The sequence below is a fragment of the Cottoperca gobio genome, chromosome 9 (assembly GCF_900634415.1).
Source record: "Cottoperca gobio chromosome 9, fCotGob3.1, whole genome shotgun sequence".
In the NCBI taxonomy this organism is placed as follows: Eukaryota; Metazoa; Chordata; class Actinopteri; order Perciformes; family Bovichtidae; genus Cottoperca; species Cottoperca gobio.
The window spans coordinates 5,902,917-5,924,441 of record NC_041363.1 but is presented as its reverse complement, the minus strand read 5'-3'; the positions used below and the strand labels follow the sequence as shown (position 1 = coordinate 5,924,441).

The window sequence follows — 21,525 nt, the reverse complement described above, 5'->3', positions numbered from 1 at the left end:
GATTATCGTGTTTATTTATGCTTTTTTAAGTAGCCTTGTATGATGCAGATTGATTCAGCAAGGTGCTTTAAACTCTAATCAGATCTACTCTATAGGGGGTAACTGTAGTAAAAGTAGGAAGTGTCTGCCACTGCAGCAGGCGGTGGGATGAAAAAACATATTTGCAAAATACTGACTTGCAACACTAAAGTTACACATATCGATGAATATAACTGTGGCACATTTCCTGTTTGCTCCTCCTTTAAAGCCACATCTCTGTGTCGCAGGTAGAGCATTGGATGTGGTGGTAAAGGTTTTGCAAGAGGAAAGGTCGTGTTTGTAGCCGTGTACAGTAGTGCCGCAAATAGATATTAATTTGTTGAATTAAGACATTTATGTATGGAGGGAAATTAAACCATCCATCGCTGGTGTCCCGGGACCTGGTGAACATCCAGCCAAAGAACAAAAACGTTACTGCAGGTACCGGGAAGAGGGGGGGGGATACCCCCGTGGATCATTGCTGCCTTATGAGATGCAGGAAAGAAAACTATTATTAATACTGTTCGTTAACACTGAATGTAATGCCACACAAACCCCCCTGTCCCGTATTTCACCCATTCTGACTTGTCACCCTACTAAATGCTCTGAGAGGCTGTACTCACAGTAGCATTTTGAGCTAAATGCTAACCTCAGCATGCTAACATCCTCACAGTGACAACGCAGGTTTGTTTGCGATGTTCACCATCTTATTGTAGCGTGCAAACATTTGCTAATCGACACTGAACACAATGTGCAGCGGAGACTGATGGGGCTGTCATTAGCTTTTAAAGCGTTTTGTCATAAACCAAAGTATTTGACAAATTAAAATGTTGACCTGGTGCTAGTGGAAAAGTTAATGGATCAGCAAAGTCATTAGTCATCAGGATTAATCCTCTTGGCAACATCAATGTCTGTACCAGATTTCATGGCAATCCATCCAATGGTTGTTGATATATTTCAAACTGGACCAAAGCGGTGGACCGACCGACAGATCGACATCGCCAAGCCTAGAGCCACGCCGCTAGTGTGGATAAAAAAAAAGGAGGGAAGACAGGAAGGAAGAGACAAACTGAAACAAACAGAAAGAACGACATGCATGCATGAAATAATAATGTCAAACGTGAAAGACACAACAGATTCAAAGCCAATCAGTTAGTTTACGACCTTCAAGAGAAGACAGACAGGTAGACAGACAGATGGAGATGTAGCCGGTAATCAGCCAGCCAATAGAAACAGACAGTGAAACATAAAGGCAGAAGGATCTAAGATCCCATCTCGGCGCAGAGTGCTGCTTTCTCCTTCTCCAAGTTCAGCCCTTAGGCATGGCCCGGTCTGCTTCTCCTGCTCCCTTCCTCCCTCTTACCACCATATGGACAGTGCAGCCTACACTCTAATATGTCTCATCAAACGCAACCTCTATGTTCCTTGCCATCCCATCCTTGCCGAACACACGATGTAGATACTTGGTCATGTTTAAAGTCATTTCTCTGCAATCTCTGTGGCTTTTGTGGCAGTGAATAGTTGGCAATGAGGGGTAATCCTTCTTAATGGAGTCCCCAGCCCTCGGATGGATTGAAGTCCATGCAGCACATAGATCACATAAGGACACATCTTTTTGTATTTTGAAGTGCTAACTACCCCCCCCCCCCTCTCTTTCACTTTAATTAACCCCCTCCCTCCCTGTCTCTCACTGTCTCCTCTTCTCTTTATCAGTCTCTTCTGTCTGCCTGTCTTCAAGAATGTTTCATCCTGACCAGTCTGGGATTTTATCACGCCTGCTTTGGTCATTACATCACAATTATGGAGCTGTTGGTACAGGAGAAATAAGAGATGAAGAAAAAAGGGAAGAGTGGAAAAAAGCGACAGATGAAATGTAGGTCAGTGGAGATGTGCTCGGGGCAGTTTCTCTCTCTGTTTCTCTCTCTCCCTGGGCCACAGCTAAAGAGGCTAAAAGAGACCGGGGGTGAAAGTGCCTCTCACACACACCTGCCTCTCTCCTGCCTCGCTCAGAAGCTCCGGCAGTGTTATCTCTCAGAGAAACCGCTCTAATGACAGACGTTGAACGCCGGCCGTGATGCTAACCGTGTGTGACAGGAATGGCTCTTTTCAGCACCGACAGGAAACACTCTCACTTCTGCCCATTCATGACGTGATCAATTTTTACATTTACTTAATATTTCGCCGAGCGGAGCACCAGAGGTCATCGAGGAGTCGGTCCTGGGTCAGAGCAGACCTGGTGGGGTTTCCTTTTGGCTCAGTCACTCAGGGTCAACGCCTGTGTTCACTACATGCTGTGGCAATACATCTGCTAGCACAGTGTAATGATAAGACAAGAACACTGTCAAATGGTCTGAAGGCTCAGTTGTAATTATTCCTCATTACTTAGAGAAGCTCACAGGTAGCTTGACAGACTTCGCACCTTTCTGATTGAAAAGCCTAATAGGTTCAAACACATTTCTTTACAGTGCAGCACTAAAATGGAATAATTGGCCCACAAAATCAAAAACTGAGCATTTCCACATTGACATGGTTACAATGTCCCATGTATATGTTGCTTGTGTTTGTCAGCACTTGCTGACTTGTTGTTGTTTTTCTTGCAGTGTGTTAAGTATATACGAGAGGACCACGATGGAAATAAGCCTTCGTGCTTTAATGTGTTTTTATCCTCTGGGATTTTTAACGTATGCAATGACTACAGTGCAGTTTTATATGTGTTTTTTAAATCATCATTCCAACCAATCAGTCCCTGTTCAAAGAGAAGTCTAGCAAGTAATTAAAAATGTCATCTCATACTTTGGTGTACATATTATGCCATGTTATACTGCAGTTATCAGGGTTGTATAAAGATTTCAATGGGATTGTTATAGTCCATAAAACACACTGGGAACACTGCCAAATGTTGAGTTATAATATATTGGAAATAAGCCTGTCAAACATATTAAAGAGACAATCATCCATTGTTATAAGTTAAATAAGTAAAGAAACAAACTGTACCTACATGTTAATACTCCGCAGCCTACACTTGGGCAGCCATCGTGCAGTACAGTGGACTGACATGAACCCGCTCTTTTATTTTCCAGCTCAGTGTTTCCATGTTTCTCAGAGGAAGGAGAGGACCCCACCCTGAAAGTCATCCTGCAGGACACCTGAGACATCTCCTGTCATCGAGCTGCTCTTCTTTCTGTGACAGGAGATCTGGAAGCCTCTTTATATAAGCTCGACCGGGTGCTTTTCTCATTATTGTCGTAAATACATACCTTTATATAATAAGTGTATGTTATCTACTTCAATATTTAAAGTTGCACATCAGCGTGATATAATCAGTTGTTCCGGTGATAAAGCATCCTGCACTAATAAATGCACACATGTACTTATATGCAATAAAGTTTTACATCTTTATTCATTAAAATAATTAAAAATTGAACATTAGTTCATGTTCAACGAGAACAAAATGTGTCCATAATTATATATTTTTGAATCTAGTCAGAGAATACAGTGCACAATCGGTAACGCTGTCATGAAAACATTTCCTTATAATTATTTACATCATTGTTTTCACTTATCAGCAGTTTTCTTAATCACAATAATATTTAAATGACAATAAATCCTCTATTGTAGTCCTACACTAAAACAAATGTAACTTAACTCATAAAATCCATTCAGTCTGGGACAGTTTTAAAGTCTTCACTTTGAGAATATCTCAATTCTGTTCATTACAAATTAACTTGGTTAAACAGTGTTAAGTCAACTTTTTAAAAACGTACACGTTTCTATAAAAAATGTCAATCGTATAAATCTGGAATGGGACAAAGAGGAATAAATAATCTCTTTCCACTAGACAGAATGTAACATTTCAGTAGCCTCCTGGATGTGACACCGGATTAAAGATACAGTTATTTTTTGTACATTCGTGATAATAGCCTAAATTGCATGGAGCTGACTAAATGTGGAGGGTGACATTAAAACTTTGCTGTGACTGTGTGTGTGTACAGTAGCGGCAGAGTGCGTGTGTGTTCGTGTACGTGTGCGTGTGTGTGTGTGTGTTTGTGTGTGTGTAGGCTCCGAGCTGGAGGCTGAGCAGGAGAGAGTGGGAGGAGCGGAAAGTGCTCCAGTCCAATCAGGGCCGCCGGGTAAAGCCTCTCCTATACGCTCTTCCCTCCCTCAGCCCGCAGAAAACAGTGAAACCCTCCCATAGAGGTGAGAGCGTACATGTCATGAGAAAAGCGACCGCACTGCCAGAGCGCAACGACCGACACACCGTCCGACCTCAGCCCGACTCCCTGCGCCCCGATCTGGGATGCTTTTAGCGCAGAGACTCCTCCACTCAGGGCAGCCCGTGGACATCGACGCAGACCATCAACACTCTTTTCGTTGTTGTTTTTATTTTTAACCGAGGATCTTTTCCCCCTCTCATCCCCTCATCTTCCCGTTTTTTAAGAGTTTATGTTTATTTCTTCATGAATGCTGCTGTGGGAACCGAGCCCCAGCACACGCTCCAGCAACACGAACACCATGCGAGGTAAGACCACAGCTCCAAACAGCGCCGCACTTTCCCCAAAGCGTCATCCCGCTAAACACACACACACGTACACACACACACACACACACACACACACACACACACACACACACACACGTTGCACGGCAGGCTTTATCCCACCTTTGGCCTTGTTAGTTTATTCTGGGAGTTTTCAGCTGCGACCGGAGGATGTGTGTGGCTGAATATCTCAGCACCTTACTCTGTAAATGCGCAAAAGTTTATTCTGATCTATCTGAGTGCGTGTGTGTTTAACTTTGTGTGTGTGTGTGTGTGTGTGTGTGTGTGTGTGTGTGTGTGTGTGTGTGTGTGTGTGTGTGTGGAATAGGCCTAGAGTTTTTGCAAATTCATGCGCAAATCCATTGAAATCTGTGGTACAAATTAAAAGTGGCGCATGATGTTTGATTAAAGCTTTAATCATTTGAGCTCCACACCACCGGAATCTGCGGATAGGCTGCCACCAGATTACATCTGAGGATGTGCAGAAAAAAACCCAAACTTTATTTCGTTATGTTCTGGGGATAAACTTTATAGGATACTTTTCTCGCGCTCCACTAACCCATTTCTGCACCGCGCCGGGGATGTTAAAATTCAACGTCAATGTCGTCCTGCGCGCACACACACTCTCCACACACTCAGATATACACATTCACACACACACACACACACTCACACACACACACACACACACACTGGTTAACACCGCTATTTCCACTCTCACTAAGCCTTTCTTTGCAGTGTTTAAATTCCCTTTAAATCGGGAACATGCGTTTATTCGTTTCTCCTTACTCAGTATTTGCAGTGTTTCGGTCGTCATAAATCCCACACGAATGATTAACCTGATTATTATCAGCTGAGTGTGTTTGGATTTGTTTTTATTTACTGCTCGTAGTGTTGTGTAATTATCGCTGACGACGAGTCGCAACACTCGTTTAACTCTTAATTTATAAACCAATCTGTTTTCGACAGGAACAACCTCCTCGTGTTGACATTTATAACAATTGATCTAAATAAGAGTGTTCCGACTTCAAGTTGCAGAAGGAAGAGAGAGAAATTGTTCACATAAAAGTTAAAAACTCGCCTTTATAATTTGGGTGGAAATAGGATTTCAAACTAAAATACAGTTTGAATCTGCTTCAAAATAAAACACATACTTTCACTGACTTTTTACACCATACTGTAATCAGATGTATAGTTGTGTAGGAATAATATCCAAGGATAAATAATTGGCCTATAATTCAATGTTAATAACATGATTATTCATTATAATTATAAAGAAGAATGATTTAACTAAGCACACTATTCAAATCTATCTGTCTGTGTCCTCATGTCACATAAAGCTTTCTGCTGCCTCAGCTTCAGGCCATCAAACCTCGGGCAAGAAAATACATGAGAAGGCCAAACACCCCCCACCTCTCTCTCTCTCTCTCTCTCTTATCCCGTGGCAAACTCCTCTGTCGTGCACCTTGTATTTTATCCACATTTTAATGGGCCTCGCGACCACTCTCGTGCATTGGGAGGCTTTGGGGGGTATACCGAGGTTCCTGCTTTCACTTTATAGCCATGGTTGGCAGAGGAGGCCCCTGAAGCGTCTCTCTCACCCCTCTTTCTCCATGTCTCTCTCTCTCGCTCCCTTTCTCCCTCTTTCCCTCTCTCTCTCTCCATCTTCCTCTCTCCCTCTGCACGCCCCAAAGGGTTTTGTCAGATAGAATTAAATCAGTGTGGGCCGTGCGGCCCCCACTCTCAACCTGTGTGTGTGTGCGTGTGCGTGTGCGTGTGCGTGTGCGTGTGTGTGTGTGTGTGTGGAGTCTCGGCTGCCCTTACACAGAAATGTGCTCACAACCACAAGGTTATAAAAAATAGAGGCCCCGCATGAGCCGTGGTAATTATCATTTAACAATAGCCACAACTCCTGAAGCCCTGACCGAAGATGATGTCACCCCATCGCCTGACTGGGAAAAAGCAAGAGAAATAACACAGATTAATATCACCAGGGCATCTGCATCTCAGAAAATGGAGCATTGTGGAGTTTCTTTTTTCATTATAGCTCAGTGTTGTGTAGGATGTTGTAAACAGGATAATTATTTCAGTTGTTTTCAAAGGCAACATGATGACGCTGTGCTGTGAATAGTGTTCTGCTAAAACCCAACAAAGAAGATGCGTAATGAAATGACATCAGGAACACTGGCATTATATTCTGAGAGGGAAAAAGTTTTATTTTCAAGCAATAGCCCCGTATAATAAACAACAAAATAATGATTCCAATCTATTTGGATCTGAATTTATATTTTGCATTTAAATATTAGATATTTTGCAACAATAAGTTTCGGTATCAACATTCTCCAACTTAATGTTTCATTTAGTTATAATCAATATAAGCACAGTGCCTCTACTGAGACAACCAGATACACACTTTATAAACGTTCACATACACAACCACACAAACATTGACTTTGTAGACGTGTATGTCAATTTGTTCCTATTTTCACACTGCTCATTATATTAGTCCCCATTAGCCTGTATGTGTGTATGCTTTGTATTACCGGTATAAGCCTCCTAAGCGCTTCTATACACCACATAGATGCAGCCGGGTCAGACAGGTCAAAGAGTTCAGCGATGGAGGGAGCACCAGGCGAGGAGCGGTTCACAGCGCCATTTGATCTCCTCTGTTAGCGATATGTGTCAATCACAATCTCCCATGCTCCTTCGACATGGGCAAACACAGGATGATAGAAACTGGAAGAGTGTGCGAGACCAACAAACCAGTAAAGGTGATGACAAGCAGGGTCAAAAGAAAAATATTAAGCTTGAGTCTACAGCGACGGTGACAACGTTAGTGCTTATTCTAATTCCAACATCATCTATATTACCACACATGGTGGCATGAGCTCTCATACGAACGCAGAAAGCACTAAAAATACACACACAGACACACACACACACAAACAGCTGCAATACTACGCATGACGGCCTCATGCCAATAGAATTAGTCCCATCCTGCTTTGCTTTGGAGGCTTGTGTGAGCATTGATTTGTCCGATACTAAAGCATCCCGGGATCAATGTTGAGTCGAAAACCAACGGAAGCAGTCTGTTAAGATAAATCTATGGCACATAACTTGCCTGGCTGAAAACCTGCAGCTTTTACATTTAGATCCACAAGCACAGATTGAAAACATATTTATTACTTATTACATTTATTTTCGGTGTGTCTTTTTGTAACATGTATGAAATTGCTCAACGTGTTTATAAGATGTTGTTCAGACTTTACTTTGTCCCCCTTGAATAAGTTGTTTGTAACACACTATAATGAAGGTGTAAGCAGATATAAGTGTTTGTAAAATAAATGAAAAAGTCCTTTAATCTGCTGCCACATTATAGTGATATTAAGTATATAGTATACTACATATTATAGTGGTAAGATATCAATGAGAGAAACATATCCAGAAAGATGTTAAAATTAAACTTTATTACCACAAGTTGCCCCGATTATGAAGTACATCAACGTAGAAGCTGGCGTAGTTCATACTGATTGCACCAGCAGCACCACCCTCAGTCAGAAACAGCACGTTAGCGCACAGCGTGTCGCCAAATCAGTTTCCCATTGTTGCCATGAAATCACTTATTGCGCACAATAGTGGGCACCTGGCCTCAGTGAATCTCCGGGGTTTCTCCGTCTGCGTGGTCTGTTGTGTTGTTGATTGTGCGTTAGTGCTGACTAATGGCCCAGTGTTACGTAAAAAGAGAGGAGAGATTACCCCAAGCCCATGCAGGCCACATTGTTAATCCCTCAACACTGACTGACTGACGTACAACCAGAGTGCTGTTGCAACACACACACACACAAACACACACACACACACACACAAAAGCTTACATTCAAGGCCTCACTTCCTACTGTCTGTGCACCTTCAGATTCCCACAGTGCTACACCTCACCTAGTGTGTCTGCCTGACCCTCTTTTTCAAGCCGTCTACCAAAAACAACGTGTGTGTATGTGTGTGTGTGTGTGTGGCCTGGATGGCACTTCTGTGGTCCCACTGAGCCGCTATCATAGCCCGTGTTTGTTTAGCATGTGCTCAGCGTGCGCTCCATGTTGGTTTTATCCCTCTGCGGCTGTCTGGGGGAGTATAAGCAAACTGTTTTTCTCCTCAGTCAATTCTCTCTCTCTCTCTCTCTCTTTTTAATCTTTATACACACAAAGCGTGGGCTACGCGGCACGCTTCGGTTTGTGTCTCCACTTTATCTTAGCCAGGAGGGATTTCAGCCTGAACCACTCCTAAACTCTAAATCTGCCTTGAAGTCATAGAGTCCTCTGACAGCTCCTTCTGTTTTGTCAGTTTTACTCATCCATGAAGCCAACATGTCTCAATGGAGGCGCCGTTAATATTCAATATTCACATTTTCCTTCGATTTGCATTGAAGTAAAAGAAAACCGTGGGGGAAAGAGGGTGACTGCGCTTGTTAAGAGCAGAAACCGAGTAATGTTTGAACAGAGACACCGTAGATATTATTGGATGGGTTTTATTTAATCAAAAAAACGCTCATATCAAAAAGACTTGAGCAGGAATTCAATTTTCACGTGTCACAATTAATGTGGCTCTGTGGAGAGATGTGCGATGTTTGATCCAAAGTGAGAGAGCATGTTCACCTGCACGTGCAAACTCTGCTCTCAAGAGTCATGTCCAACGTCTACTATATAAGTAATGTTACATCGCTTTGCTTTCTCTTCCATTTCTGTGTCTTTGTGAATGAAACTATTTATTTTTCTGGACTTTTCTGCATCTACTTTGAAAAGATTAGGAATTATTTAAGAATGTATGAAGTGGAAAAAAAAAAAAGAAGAGCACTGAAATGCAGGAGATAAAGAGAAAGGAGAGAAGGGAGAATGTGAGTGAATGAGTGAGATAAGAAAAGAGAGAGCAAGTAGGAGAGACTCGAGTTATATAATCGTGTGTGTGTGTGTGTGTGTGTGTGTGTGTGTGTGTGTGTCTGTGTCTGTGTGTGTGTGCACAGGGATAAAACAGTAGATTGTGTTTACTTGCATGCACGTTGACACACACACACACACACACACACACTGATACAGACTATCCTGTCCTCACATTACACTTACAGGCAGCTGCCCTTAGCAATGAATAACGCTAGTACCCGTACGAGTCGTATCCAAAGTCCACACTTGCGAACCACCTATTAGACTTTATCTCAAAGCAGATTAGTCCATATACTGAAGGTTTGTCAGGCGAACATTACAATCTGAAATGTATTTCTTACATGTGCATTAAATGCATTTCATTAAACAATACTGTATTGTTATTACTGTGTCTCCCCGTAGTTATAATGAAGATGCAAACAGCTATCCACTATATGAAATCCAACAGTATGTTGCTAAATGCCTTTACTCTGCGAAGGTGTTCAGTGATGTCAGGTGCACAGCGCGCACTCGCACCAATAAGCCTATAATATGACTTAACCTACTGCGGCATCTTTTCTTAATGACAAAGATTAGCCTGTTTTAGTGCTTGTAATCTCATTGAAGAGACTCTTATTAGGTTTATCGTTCTTTCTCTCCACATCCCTCCCTCTCTCTTTCTGTCTCACCATGTCCAAATCCTGACATACCTCAGTTAACCCTTCTGTGCGTGTGTGTGCGTGTGTGTGTGTGTGTGTGTGTGTGTGTGTGTGTGTCCTGAGCAGTGGCTGTTGATGTGAGGTCTCCTGTCATTCACAAAGAGAATGCAATTACGAAACCAAAGACTGCTGCTGCTTTTGCTCGCTCGACTCAGATTTAATGTTCATAACACATTCTGTTAAATCATCCCACTGAGAGAGAGAGAGAGGGAGAGGGAGAGAGAGAGAGAGAGAGAGAGAGAGAGAGAGAGAGAGAGAGAGAGAGAGAGAGAGAGAGGAGAGAGAGAGAGAGAGAGAGAGAGAGAGAGAGAGAGAGAGAGCAGGTGAAGAGCAGAGCAGGCCGGGCCAAGCCGAGCCGAGCTGTGTGATAGTCTTTGTGATCAATTTGCCTCTGTGAGAGATGCCCCTGGGGCCACTTTGGGGAGAACCTTGTTAGGCTGAGTTAAATTGTTGCCCGAGGCGAGCTATTAGCAGCCATCCCTGGGAGAGGACACACACATAGACTCACACACACATGTGTGCTAACACAGCTTAAGTAGACACATACACACATACATTTAAACCTTTGTTTTAAAAACGCACATAAACTCAAACGGTAACGATACGCTCACGTTCAAAGCCGACAATTTCACTCAGAGGAATAGATAAAGTCACTAGTGGGGCAAGAATCTTTACGTTAGTGTGACAATACTCCATCACGGGTAAAGGTTGGTAAGTAGTTATTTGGCTGAAAGTACAAAAGTATAAACAAAAATGTACTGAAGGTATCAAAAGTACTGTAAGTAGCTGGCCCTTTAAGAGATGTATTATATTGTATGAACGATGTAATTGGACAATTGTTATCGATGCATTAATGCGTAAACAGTATTTTGGTCGATGTGGAGCTTAACAGCTTGTAGTTTAATCTATAACAATATATCATTTTTTATTTCGATATCGGTTAAAACCCTCTAAAATGTAGACACAAAATGAAACTGCTGGAGCAAAGTACTTCAAGATTGTACTTAAGTAAAGTACTTTCTACTTTCTACCACTGCCCACAATTGCACGTTTTCTGCACACACACACACACACACACACACACGTCTGTATTTATACATTATTATAAACCATTTCAACAACATCCAATCATGTTGGGAATGAAAGAGTTCTGATGCATTCACACAGTCACAGTTTGCTTCTCTTAGTGATTTCATTGTGTCTATTCACACTAAGTGCTGCTTTCTTCATTAAAGCTTTAAAGTCCATTCAACCTCACTCACGTTGATGTTCCTGTTTTATCTGACTGACCACCGACGTTACAGGATGTGACACCCAGGGCACATTTCTCTCCACCTTATGTAAGAACTGAAAGCAATTTTCTGTCTGTCTCTCTGTGGATGTCCCTCTCTTTCTCTCTACTCTGGGATAGCCACCTTTCCTCTCCCTTCCCCCTACAAAGACACACACACACTCACACTGTCATCTACAATTAGGCTCAAGAGGAACACCATAGGAGGAGGAGCGTGAGGTTACGTGGAAGATGAAGATATGGCCAAAGCCAACAAAATGTTATTTCCTCACCTCAGGAATGAAACGACAGGATCTTAGTCGGAGTATGTGTGTGAAAACAGATTCTTCTCTGCATCCGGACAAAACATAAACATCACAACTTCGATCTGTGCTTTAGCAGCTCAGTGTTCACACTTGTCTGTTATCATGAGGGTATAGGTGTGAGAGAGCAAACATACATATAAGAGAGAGCTTATAGCACTGTTTTTGTATGTGTTTGCTTCAGCAAGTGCACCTCAGTGTGTGTGTGTGCATTCTCATGGCTGATTTCCGTAATGACCAGATGCAGACCTCTCACACTTGGACTCTTTGCTTCCACTCTGATGCCCTCGCTCGGTTCTTAAGGAAAGGTCAAAGGCTGTCAGGGTCCTACAGGTCACCCAGGGGGTTGGAGAGTGAGTGTACGCCTGTGTGTATGTGTGTGTGTTTACGGTGACCATGAGAGGCAGATCTGAAAAGGCAGATGGGCAGACTGTGTGTGTGTGTGTGTGTGTGTGCGTGTGTGTGTGTGCGTATGTGTTCAGGCCGGGGTTGGGTTTACCCTGTGGATTTTTTCCCACGCCTCCATCTCCTCTTATCCATCTGAGGACACATGCTGCACTGGGTGGGAGACTGTGTGTGTGTGTGTGTGTGTGTGTGTGTGTGTGTGTGTGTGTGTGTGTGTGTGTGTGTGTGTGTGTGTATGTGTGTGTGTAGGGGGGCAAGTATAGAAATCATACTGTAAAGTCTGCTTTTCAAAAACAGTTTGCAGTAATGTATGCATTCAAGCATGTCTGAATGTGCCTCTGTCTGTCTGTCTGAACGTGTGTGTGTGTGTGTGTGTGTGTGTGTGTATGTGTGTGTGTGTGCCTGTGCATGTGAATCGATGCACTGGATGACAGCCAGTGGCCCCCTTCTGTTCCCTCTCCGTAGCGTCCAATCACGCCGCTGCACAATATTCTATGAGCAAACCGCAGCTGATCCCAGACCTGCTATCTGAGCAATTACCCAGAGTGCTTTGTGGCCGCATGGCAAGCTGGACAAGCTCATGCCCTCTGACATACAGCAAAGGGGGGGAGGGCGAAGAGAGACTGTTTTTCTGACTGTTTGTATGTGTGTGTGTGTGTGTGTGTGTGCGTTGGCAAAGTGTGGGAGGGGGGTCGATGACGATAGACTGATGGGAAAAGCGAGGTTGGGGGTGGTAGCATGTATGCTCACGCAGCAACAGTGTGACTCTATATTACAGAGTGGACAAAGACATGCTTGGCGGCGAGGGATGGGGATGGGGGAGGGGAGATGGGCTCGCTGCTTGGCATTATGATTATTAATATAACACACACAACAGCAGACTGTAAAACAAAGACAGAACCGGCACAGGGCCGTGTCATCTTAGTTTAACGAGGACGGACGGAGGTTCACGTTAGCATGTCAGCGCTTCACGTCTACATGTTTCAGGGAGGGATGATAATCGCTGGAATTGAGTTCACTGAGTCAAAACTAATGATTATATACATCATCGATTTAATGTACTAATTATTTTCATTTAATAAACACTGTATAACATGTCAGAACATAGTGGGGAAGCTCTGAGATGACATCTTCAGTATGTAAGTGTTAAAGTATTGAAAAAAGTATTGTATAATTTGTGGTTATTACTGGACGCTGGAGTCCCACAGAGAAGTAAAGAGGACATACAGTATGGAATACAGATGAAAGTGAGCAAAATACACTTTGTTTTATTTATTTTCTAAAGGAGAGCAGATAGTCCACCACTCTTCCATGTATATTATTGATGTTTCAGAAAGTAGAAACAGACAGGAAACAGAGAAAAGTGTGACAGCACATAGTCTGTTTGAAACCATATGCAGTGGCAGAGTTTCATTGATTTTAATGGGACAGTATGATGTGAAAACATGACAGGAGACACAGGGGAGATAACCCAAGCAGCACTGCTATACGCTATTCCCAGCTGTGTGTGTGTTAATCTACTCTGCAATCACGGCACTAAAAGTTTTCTCAGTGTTATTCATCATCGGCGGAGGGAGGGGAGAAAAAAAAATCCCCGCTTGTTCCTCTCTAAGCTCTATGAGACAAGGAAGACAGAGTTACGCTGAGAGATGGAAATAGATCATGAAATACAGAAACCGAAATGATTTCCCAGTCACACAGCCACTTACAGCGAGGAGGAACACTCAGACACGAATGTAAAAGTGGAATGGATGGTGAACAGTGATAGCATAATTCACAGTATATCGACATCTAAGAACAGCGCCGGAGTTGTTCAGATTTAACAAGGAGTGGTGGGGGGTAAAGTGCGCATCTCCTTCATTTCCCCAGAAGATATCTAGTTAACTGGCAAGAAGCTATGCATATACTTAAAGAAGTGGAGATACCACCCACATTCATCCCCAACAAACCAACCCCTGGGACTACAGTAGGAGTTGTGTTTGCCATTCTTAAGTGCCTTACGTTGAAAAAAGTTATGATAGAAAGTGGTTTCAACTGTTCCATAAGCTGCGACGCTACAGCACCAACCTCGAGTGTGTATCGCCGGGTTGTGTTACCGCACGATATTGTGTGAGTGTTGCTCTGTGTATGTTTCTGTTGTAGACCCACTCCGCAGGCTGAATGAATGAAACATGCATGTCCAGTCTGCCCCTCTTGAAACACACACACACACACACACACACACACACACACACACACATGTAGAGCAGCACCTAGTGGCCTTAATTTGCTGTAACCTTGTCAGTATAGAGAGAGCTGCTGTTTAAAATGTACATGTGTGTGTGTAACCCTTCATGTTGCTCTGTGTGAGCTACTTATGTGTTTTAGATGAAGTATCGTTAACATATTGGTGCTCAGCTGCTGCCTTTTTTTCTTCTTCTCTGCAGCACAACGTAGATAATTAGGACTCTATTTAGAGAGATAGGGCCAGCTCATGAAATACACAGGAGATCCTCACTTCATTAAAAATCAATTATCATAACACACGTGCCAGCGCAATACAGCCCTCATGGCCACAATCAGCTACACACACACACACACACATACACGTGTGCAAACGCTCACTGTCGTGTAATGCACACTCCAACAACTATCTTTTTAAAATTCATCTCTCGTTAGTTCTCTCCATCCTTTTCCTCACTGGAGAGATTGTGTGGGCCTGATCCTCCTCTTAGCTGAGGAATCGCCAGCGTTGCAGTCCCTCTCTTACATAATAACCTCAGGATAACACATGTGCTCCCCCTGGCTAAGGACGCTGTCAGTCACTGAGCTCGGAGTGGGTCAACTCAGGACGGAAAGAAGGCCCTCCCACCCCTGTGAAAGACATGTAGCTAAGAGCTAAATAATAATAATAATAAATAATGTTTTGTTTGGAAATGGATGCCTGTTAAGAGAGGTTAGGGGAATAGCTGCATTAGACTCCTTTCTCTGAAGTTCTAGAAATTCACTTTCACAACAGCTTCGGAGCTATAAGCTTTCCTCTGTAATGTAAAACCGTGAAAACAAATACCCAAAATCTATTATCATGCATCCTAACTTTTGAAAACAATAAGAACGCAGCCTCTTTGAAACACCCAACAGATAACACGTCTTAATTCTGCCGTAATCCACCATTGCAGCTAAAGTGTAACAAGGCAGCAGGCACGTATTGTTGACTGGATGAGGAAGTGGGAGTCCTTTGGTAAACGATTCACAAAGCCTCCGCTGCTGCAAGAGGGCGAACAGTGATCATGCTACACCGAGTTGGCTGCACACACCGATGACATCACTTCCTTTAAGAGTGTGACAGCTTAGCACATCATCGCCGTGACAGCCAGACGACTGCAGCGAGTGGGTGGTCACCCTGGCAACAGCAATGCTGTCATGACCGTCTCCCTATATCCTACCTGACAGTCCCCACTGGCGATGAGCACAACATACACTCAACAATGCACACACCCACACACACACGCAAACATTTTGTCAAACACACGTAGACACGTACGCATACTTTATCTCTCTCTAAGTGAAACGCTCTCTCGGAAACACGCACTAAAACAATGCACATGCCCACACGCCCATGCTCCTTTGGGCATAATTTATGTGATACAAAGAGGAGTACAATCTCCCATGGGGTAAAAAGAAATACAGTGGAGATATAATGTAATCACTGGAGAGAAACAGTAAACACACACTCCTCTAACGTGGAAACATTTATCTACAGAAATAATAAGTATGTATATCCAAATCACAGCAGCAGTAAAGTGTGGGCTGAACACATTGAGCTCCACTAAACCCACAGAGATGAACTTGTTTCGTGATCAACAATTGAATCAAAGAGTATGTGCAAAGAGTACAGTTACATTAATGAGTAAGAATGAAGGGGATAAGAAGCCAGCGGACGCATCGTTGTTGCTCATATGGTCTGTTGATAACAGTCCTGGGTGCAACTGACCTGTTTTACAGACTATAAATACCGTGTTACCATGTTCATTGACAACTCTGTGTATGTGTAGTCTGTGTGTCGTCCCAGTCCGGTGCTCCGCCCTGCACTGACCCAGTTTGGAGCCAGTTGGCCGAGAATGGGTGGAAATGGGTCACGTCTTGAGCTGCACCAGAATTCACTGCATGAGCTACGCTAGTTTTTAGCACGCCATCAAACAGCTCCGTCCAGAGGTCACTCATTTGCAGACAATCTACTTTGAAGGGACACAATTTCACAAGAGACAAAGGGGCCGAAAGCCCATTCACATCTCGAATGACAACTATAAAGATAACTAAACTAAAGCATAACGCAACAGGCATGAAGGGCGGTGCATAGTCCAGGGTCACGTCACACTGGGGGTGGTTGTGGTTTGTAGACATTTCATGCTTCCTAATGGCCACAAGGGGGAAGACAGAATGAATGAGCAAGGTACTTTGTGGATCTATAATATAATGTTTCTGTTATTATCTCCATATTCCCAGTAACCGGCGTTGTCCAACAGTGTCTCTGCAAAGAAAATATAAAGTAGGGATCATTCATACGAATCAGCTGCCACTGGCACAGCAGTTGTGAGTGTCTGTGTGCATTAGGGCAGAGATTTAATGATACTTTTGACAGTCAAACCTGAGGTGCAGGTAGAGAGTGCAGACAACAGTGCTCCTGCTCAGTCGCTTAGACAGACAGAACTGTCTCCATTGATCCTCATATAGGATTATCCAATTATCTATACTGCACAGTCATTCATCCACAGACTGTATACCTGTGCATCACACACACATAAAAATCATACTGTCAAACCACAACATATATACTTGCTATCCGATGCAACTCCTGCAAATGCACTTCAGTGTGCACACGCATACACTCATGCACACTCATGCATACAGTGACACAAACACACTTTGCAAATACACACCTCTGAAGCACCAACTGCAGCTACACATTGCAAGTGTTGTATTGTTCTTAAGGGGAAGCAATTAGGCACTGTTATAATTATAAAACTGCACAACTTGTATTGTCTGTACTGCTTGGTGACTTTCATAAAATGTATAGAATTTCCTGCAGGTGGGACTATGCAAGGAGATTACATGTCAATGGCTATTTCAGCTGTGGCTAAGCCCATGCTCATCAGAGGAGGGAACAAGCTCGTCGGGAAATAATTTAGGATTAGATAGGCTGTCTAATCTCTTTATAGAGGGTGTGCCACGTCTACATCCATCTCATATCTCTAAAGGAACTGCGGCTCTCTTTTTCCATTTATTATGGATAATAAATAAAAAAAACGCAAGTGATAGGAGCCTCTGCGTGTTACGTTTAAATACTTTTATGTTCATATGCTGTGCCTTTTGATTTTGACTGTACATGGAGCTGCCGATACACAGTGAGTAAAAATGTTGACGCAAATACAAAGCAGTTTGTAGATCAAGATAAAACTGAATACTAAAAGCATTACTAAAAAGGTTGTAGAGCTCAACGCGCGTGTGTGAGATGGAGAGAAAAATATGGTCCTTCACAGATGTGACCCGTTGTTTCATTATGGGCCTTTCTAACCTGCAGGGGTCTTCTCCTTCAAAACAACCCGCACACACAATTAATGCTCTCCTGTCATTTATGCGAGTGTGAATGTGCGAGTGTGTGTGTAGTCCTCGATGTCCCCGTCATTAGAAAAAAACCCTGCAAGGACATAAAGAAGTCCAGATGTCAATGTGCCCTTGTGAAGTTGAAGTCACACACACGCTGTACGCAGACACATTGTGATCTCACTCAGGTCCTCCAGCCAACCAGGTTATGTGCTGTTTTTTTAGCCTCAAATGAGCCCCCCAGCTGAGCTCTAACAATCTGTGAGGTGACTGAATCAGGTGTCGCGCTCAAAACTGGGAAACAAAAGTCTACGGCTTGTACAAAATGGGTTTTGTAACGCACGTCTTTTTTGCCCTCTCTCTTAACTTGCAGCCCAAATCGAAGTCATACCCTGCAAAATCTGCGGAGACAAATCATCAGGTATCCACTACGGAGTCATCACGTGTGAGGGATGTAAGGTGAGACTTACTACACTGTTCCAAGAAAGCATGTCTTGTACTCAAACACACACATTCTGTGATCTGCGGGTACCTGTACGTCTTTACTCATGCTCTTTGTTGACTTGTGACCAGGGTTTCTTCAGACGGAGTCAGCAGAACAATGCGGCCTACTCCTGCCCCCGCCAGAGGAACTGCCTCATCGACAGAACAAACCGCAACCGCTGCCAACACTGCCGCCTGCAGAAATGTCTCGCCCTAGGAATGTCCAGAGATGGTGAGGCTTAGTATATCAGTATCTATATCTGTGTAAGAAGAAATGATCATCACTGCATTATCACTTGTGGTGTACGAACAGTTAACACATTTAATATTTATTGTTTATTTCATCTCTCTTCCTTGTTTTTCCCGCCATGCAGCGGTAAAGTTTGGCCGCATGTCCAAGAAGCAGCGTGACAGCCTGTACGCAGAGGTGCAGAAGCACCAGGCGCGACTGCTGGAGCAGCGGCAGCAGCAGACAGGCGAAGCGGAAGCTCTCGCACGTGTTTACTCGTCCAGCCTGACCAACGGACTGTCCACCCTCAACCACGAGATTGGAGGAACCTATGCCAACGGTCACGTCATTGAGCTGCCCAAGGGTGGCCATGGTAACGCAAGCGTAGTCCCAGGGGGGTACTATGGGATGGATTCCACCCAGCCGTCTCCAGATCAGTCAGGTCTGGACATGTCGGGCATGAAGCACATTAAGCAGGAACCGGTGTATGACCTGACGCCGGTGCCCAACCTGTTCAGCTACGGAGGCTACCAGGACAGTCAGCTGGGACCCAATAACGTCAGCATGGGAGAGCTGGGTAAAGACTGCATTTTATTGTTGCACAGACACAGTAGAATATGTCATTCTACATGGGGGAAAAGCCCACAAAGTAGTCCCGGTACAGAGCCTGAGTCAGAGCGCTTATCTGAGGACAAAATAGGAGATCAGACAGGCTTAGCTGACAAGGTGTCATGTTAATGTATGCAGCACAATCCAAGGTAAAGTTAAATTAAGCAGTAAATGGATAGCAAGGACACAATGCCTTATTTCTTTCCTCTAAAACGTATCGGTAATGGATCATAGTTCCTACTAGGGCTGCACAATATACCGCTGCCACCCATACACATGCCATATACCACTGTATCAAATGTATACATGAATAAAATGAATAAGTGACCGTGCTGTACGGAAAGGAATAAATGAATAAGCAAACAATCTTCTCTTCCAGATCGTATTGCTCAGAATATCATCAAGTCCCACTTGGAGACATGTCAGTACACAACGGAGGAGCTGCAGCAGCTCGCCTGGCAGACACACTCCTATGAAGAGGTCAAGATGTACCAGAGCAAGGTGATCATCTTCATGTTCAGAATGTCCCAACCATATCCAATGTGACTCAAGTTTTTAAAAGATGTACAGAACCTGTCAATCTAAACTGGGTGTGATTGGTTCTAGCCCCGGGACGCGCTGTGGCAGCAGTGTGCCATCCAGATCACCCATGCGATCCAGTACGTGGTGGAGTTCGCAAAGCGTATCTCAGGGTTCATGGAACTGTGCCAGAACGACCAGATCCTCCTGCTCAAGTCAGGTGAGTCGATGGACTGACAATGACACGTCAGGGATATTGTCGTTGTTCGAGGTCAGACAGTTTAATGAGCTCTTCAGTCAGTTTATCAGCTTCAAAGTCATCACCTGTCTCGTTGGTTCTTCCAGGCTGCTTGGAGGTAGTGTTGGTGCGGATGTGCAGAGCGTTCAACCCTCTCAACAACACTGTGCTCTTTGAAGGGAAGTACGGCGGCATGCAGATGTTCAAAGCTCTAGGTAAGATATTATTACCAATGCAAAGGAAAATGTGAGGTATTTTTGCTCATCAGCGCATACATGACCAGAATAAGAGTAATAAAAATCTCTCTCTCTGTCCTCTTCTCCCTGTTTCCCTCCAAGGTTGCGATGACTTAGTGAGTGCGGTGTTTGACTTTGCCAAGAGTTTGTGTTCACTGCAGCTGACAGAGGAGGAGATCGCTCTGTTCTCGGCAGCTGTACTCATTTCCACAGGTCAGTGCACGTTACCTAATATCATTAGAAACCTGCCTGAACCGCAGTGTCTGCACTGAAGCAAGGGACTCAGTAGAAAGCAAAACATTTGTCACTGTTAAGCAGCGTAATCACAGTCAAAGTAATTAAGTAAATGTAGTTCTGCCATGTTGTACCAACTTTACGATCAACTCTCCAATCAACACGTGTCAACTCAAACTATTAGCTTTTAAAATTCAACACTTTTCATACTCAGATCGGCCATGGCTGATGGAGCCTCGAAAGGTCCAGAAGCTCCAGGAGAAGATCTACTTTGCTCTGCAGCACATTATGCAGAAGAACCATATGGACGAAGACGCACTGGCTAAGGTAAGCTAAACACAGACAAAAGCTCCTCTGGCGGAGAGGTGGAGACACTTCTAACACCGTCCCTGCTTGTAGTTTATCCGTCTGAATGTCCTTGACCGTCTCTCTCTTGTCTCACAGCTGATCAGCCGGATCCCAACGTTGTCAGCCCTGTGCACGCTCCACACCGAGGAGCTCCAGGCCTTCCAGCAGCTCCACCCAGAAACAGTCAACGTCCTCTTCCCTCCGCTCTACAAAGAACTCTTCAACCCCGACCCCAACTCTGGGGTCATGGCCATGCCCAAGTGACTGCCTGTGGTCCCAATGCAACAAACGGCATCAGCGGAGGACCAAGAAAATGAGGAGACAGCCACGCCCGACGAGACGACAGCGGCCGTGTCGACTATGTCATCATCGTGGCAATCACACATTCCTGAGCTCCCCGAGCCTCATTTCAGGCTGGGGGGTGAGGAGTCATCTGCCAGAAACGTACAGTTACCGCCAACAATACTAGGAATGTCCAGCACTTATCCATCCTGTTCACCGATACAGTCTGAAGAATGTATATATAAATGAAACGCGCCCCAAGCCACAATTTAAGTGGGGCTTCCTCCCGTCTCCTGAACTGACTGACCAGAAATGTACAGACTTTAAAACATCTAGGAACAATTTTAAGCTGTCAATCTTAAAAAAAAAAAAAAAAAAATGGCTAAGTTCATTTGTTTTAACTTTGAAAAAAATCTTTTTGGTTTGTTCAATTTTCTTTCTTTCTTTTTTTTTCACGTGACGAAATTGTGAAGTTGAAGAAGCTGGACGGGGGGGGGGGGGGGAACTGTGGATTTAGAGAAGCTATTGTAGATATTCTTCTAGTGCAGAGCGGATTCCAGTATTACTTCTTGTTCTGTTAAA

General features: G+C 43.8%; 1 protein-coding gene across 1 annotated transcript; it reads left to right on the top strand.

The window, feature by feature from the left end:
- The first annotated feature begins 4,286 nt into the window (after positions 1-4,286).
- rorb (RAR-related orphan receptor B) lies at positions 4,287-21,376 on the top strand. The gene is made up of 10 exons (XM_029438928.1): positions 4,287-4,537; positions 18,139-18,224; positions 18,339-18,480; positions 18,623-19,054; positions 19,466-19,587; positions 19,693-19,825; positions 19,951-20,058; positions 20,182-20,292; positions 20,528-20,640; positions 20,758-21,376. The coding sequence occupies exons 1-10, from the start codon at positions 4,480-4,482 to the stop codon at positions 20,923-20,925; spliced, it is 1,473 nt and encodes a 490-aa protein (XP_029294788.1). The 5' UTR covers positions 4,287-4,479; the 3' UTR covers positions 20,926-21,376.
- The last annotated feature ends 149 nt before the right edge of the window (positions 21,377-21,525 follow it).

Excerpts from the sequence above, each read along its gene's own strand:
- rorb (XM_029438928.1), top strand. The coding sequence starts at position 4,480 with ATGCTGCTGTGGGAACCGAGCCCCAGCACACGCTCCAGCAACACGAAC. Across the intron at positions 4,538-18,138 it reads CAACACGAACACCATGCGAG|CCCAAATCGAAGTCATACCC; the intron begins GTAAGACCACAG and ends CTTAACTTGCAG. Across the intron at positions 20,059-20,181 it reads GCAGATGTTCAAAGCTCTAG|GTTGCGATGACTTAGTGAGT; the intron begins GTAAGATATTAT and ends TTTCCCTCCAAG.